Source organism: Myotis lucifugus, unplaced genomic scaffold (genome assembly GCF_000147115.1).
Source record: "Myotis lucifugus unplaced genomic scaffold, Myoluc2.0 scaffold_547, whole genome shotgun sequence".
Lineage (NCBI taxonomy): Eukaryota > Metazoa > Chordata > Mammalia > Chiroptera > Vespertilionidae > Myotis > Myotis lucifugus.
Window position 1 is genome coordinate 516693 of NW_005871595.1, and position 1785 is coordinate 518477.

General features: G+C 62.7%; 1 protein-coding gene across 1 annotated transcript in view; it reads right to left on the bottom strand.

The window, feature by feature from the left end:
* CDC25A (cell division cycle 25A) overlaps positions 1–656 on the bottom strand; it is an 18000-nt gene extending 17344 nt beyond the window's left edge. The window contains exon 1 of the mRNA XM_023745468.1: positions 568–656. Within this exon, the coding sequence (XP_023601236.1) occupies positions 568–656 (89 nt within the window). The remainder of the gene's footprint in view (positions 1–567) is intronic.
* Between the last annotated feature and the right edge of the window lie 1129 nt (positions 657–1785).

The following is a 1785-nucleotide window of genomic DNA, read 5'->3' on the forward strand; positions in this document are numbered from 1 at the left end:
GGCTCCCGATTGGCAACCGGGCCGAACTACGAAGAGGGGGCCGAGGACGCCGCTCGCGGGACCAGCGAGGTCACGTGCTCGCCAAAAGGGGCGGGGCCTCGGGGAGACCCGAGCGGACCCGAGCGGAGCCGAACGGGAGCGAGCTCGGAGGTCAATGAAAACTCCCAGCAGCTCCTGCGAGGTGCGGTCGGGGCGCAATGGCGGCTCTTGGCCCGTTGCATGCTGGGGAGCGTAGTTCCCAGCCCGCGCGGCAGTCCCGTTGCTCCCTGCCCCGGGTTGGTCTACCGATGCTTCGCCGCAGGCTCTGCACCCCACCGCCTGAGCGGGTGGAGGCTGGAGGGGGCCAGGCTGAGCCCCGCCTTGCAGTCCTGCGGGCCCCTCCCTTCCGCACGGGTCTCCACGCCCCGAGTCTATGTTTGATAAGGAGGGAGGGAACCGAATGACCCCTGGACTGGGCGCTGCCCTCCCAACCCCAGGCCCAGGGCCCAAGAGCTAAGGCTCCTCTCGGGCGAGACCCTGCGGCTCAGCTGGCCCTGCACGAAGGCGGGGGCGGGGGCCTTCGCTCACCGCCCTTCCAGCTCGGCCGGCATTTCCTGCGAACCCCCTCCTTCTCGCCCAGCCTTGCCTCCCCGGTGGGGAGCTCCTAGCAACGCCATCGCTGTGGTCGTGGCTCACACACACGGTGCGTGCGGGCCAGGCAACTTCCCAGTGCGTTATCTGTATTATTGTTCCTTTTTTCTCTTTAAAGGCTGACTCAAGCGTTGAGGGTGATCTTTACGATGTGGGGGCCGTCTTCAGCTGTGACCGGGAGCGAAAGGAAAAGCATCATTTGGCCACGTCCTCCCCATTCGTGCAGGTCTGCTCGCCCAGGCCCTGGAGCAGCAGGAGGGGAGGGGAGGGCCTTGCGCTGTGCAAGGGGAGGTTCGAGTTAGCCAGCGGTTCTCAACCTGTGGGTCGCGACCCCTTTGGCGGTCGAACGACCCTTTCACAGGGGTCGCCTAAGACCATCCTGCATATCAGATATTTACATGACGATTCATAACAGCAGCAACATTACAGTGATGAAGTAGCAACGAAAATAATTTTATGGTTGGGTCACAACATGAGGAATTGTGTTTAAAGGGCCAGAAGGTTGAGAACCACTGAGTTAGTCGATTCTGCTTTGGGGCGGGTCAGGGTCAGTTTGCTCTTTCATCCGGTGTCTACCGAGAGCCTCCCCCTGTGCTAGACCCAGGCAGCCTGGACCTTTGGGAAATGCTGGAGGAACCCCTCGCGCCCCTGCCCACACCCCTGAGCTGCCCAGATCGCTGTGCTCGGACACCCGGACTGACACATTCCCCGTTACCGTCTACCTCCCAGGTGCCACCGGGTGGGTTCACCCCAATGACTGTAAACCCAAAAGGGTAGGGACCCTGCCTCTCCTTTTCTCGACTGCAGTGCCACCCCAGGGCCTGCCTGGGCCAGGGGGCCCCGCAGGACTCGGAGACTGAATGCTTGCTGCAAAGAAAAGGTGGAGTGCCCTGAGAGTGTTTAAGAGGGGAAGCGATCTGACCTGGAATGTCAGGAATTCCTGAGGAAGCGTCGGGGTTAAACCCTGGGCGGGGCGGGGGGGGGGGGGAGACTGTTGAGGCTCGGAGTCTAGGAGCCCCCAGTGTGTGGCAGAAAGCCCGGCGGAGGGGAGGAGCGTGGGCAGGGCCCAGACTCCCCAGGGCCTGGCAGACCACACCCTGGAACTGGAACTTTCTCAAGGGCACTGGGAACCGTGGCAAGGCTGGTATTTACATT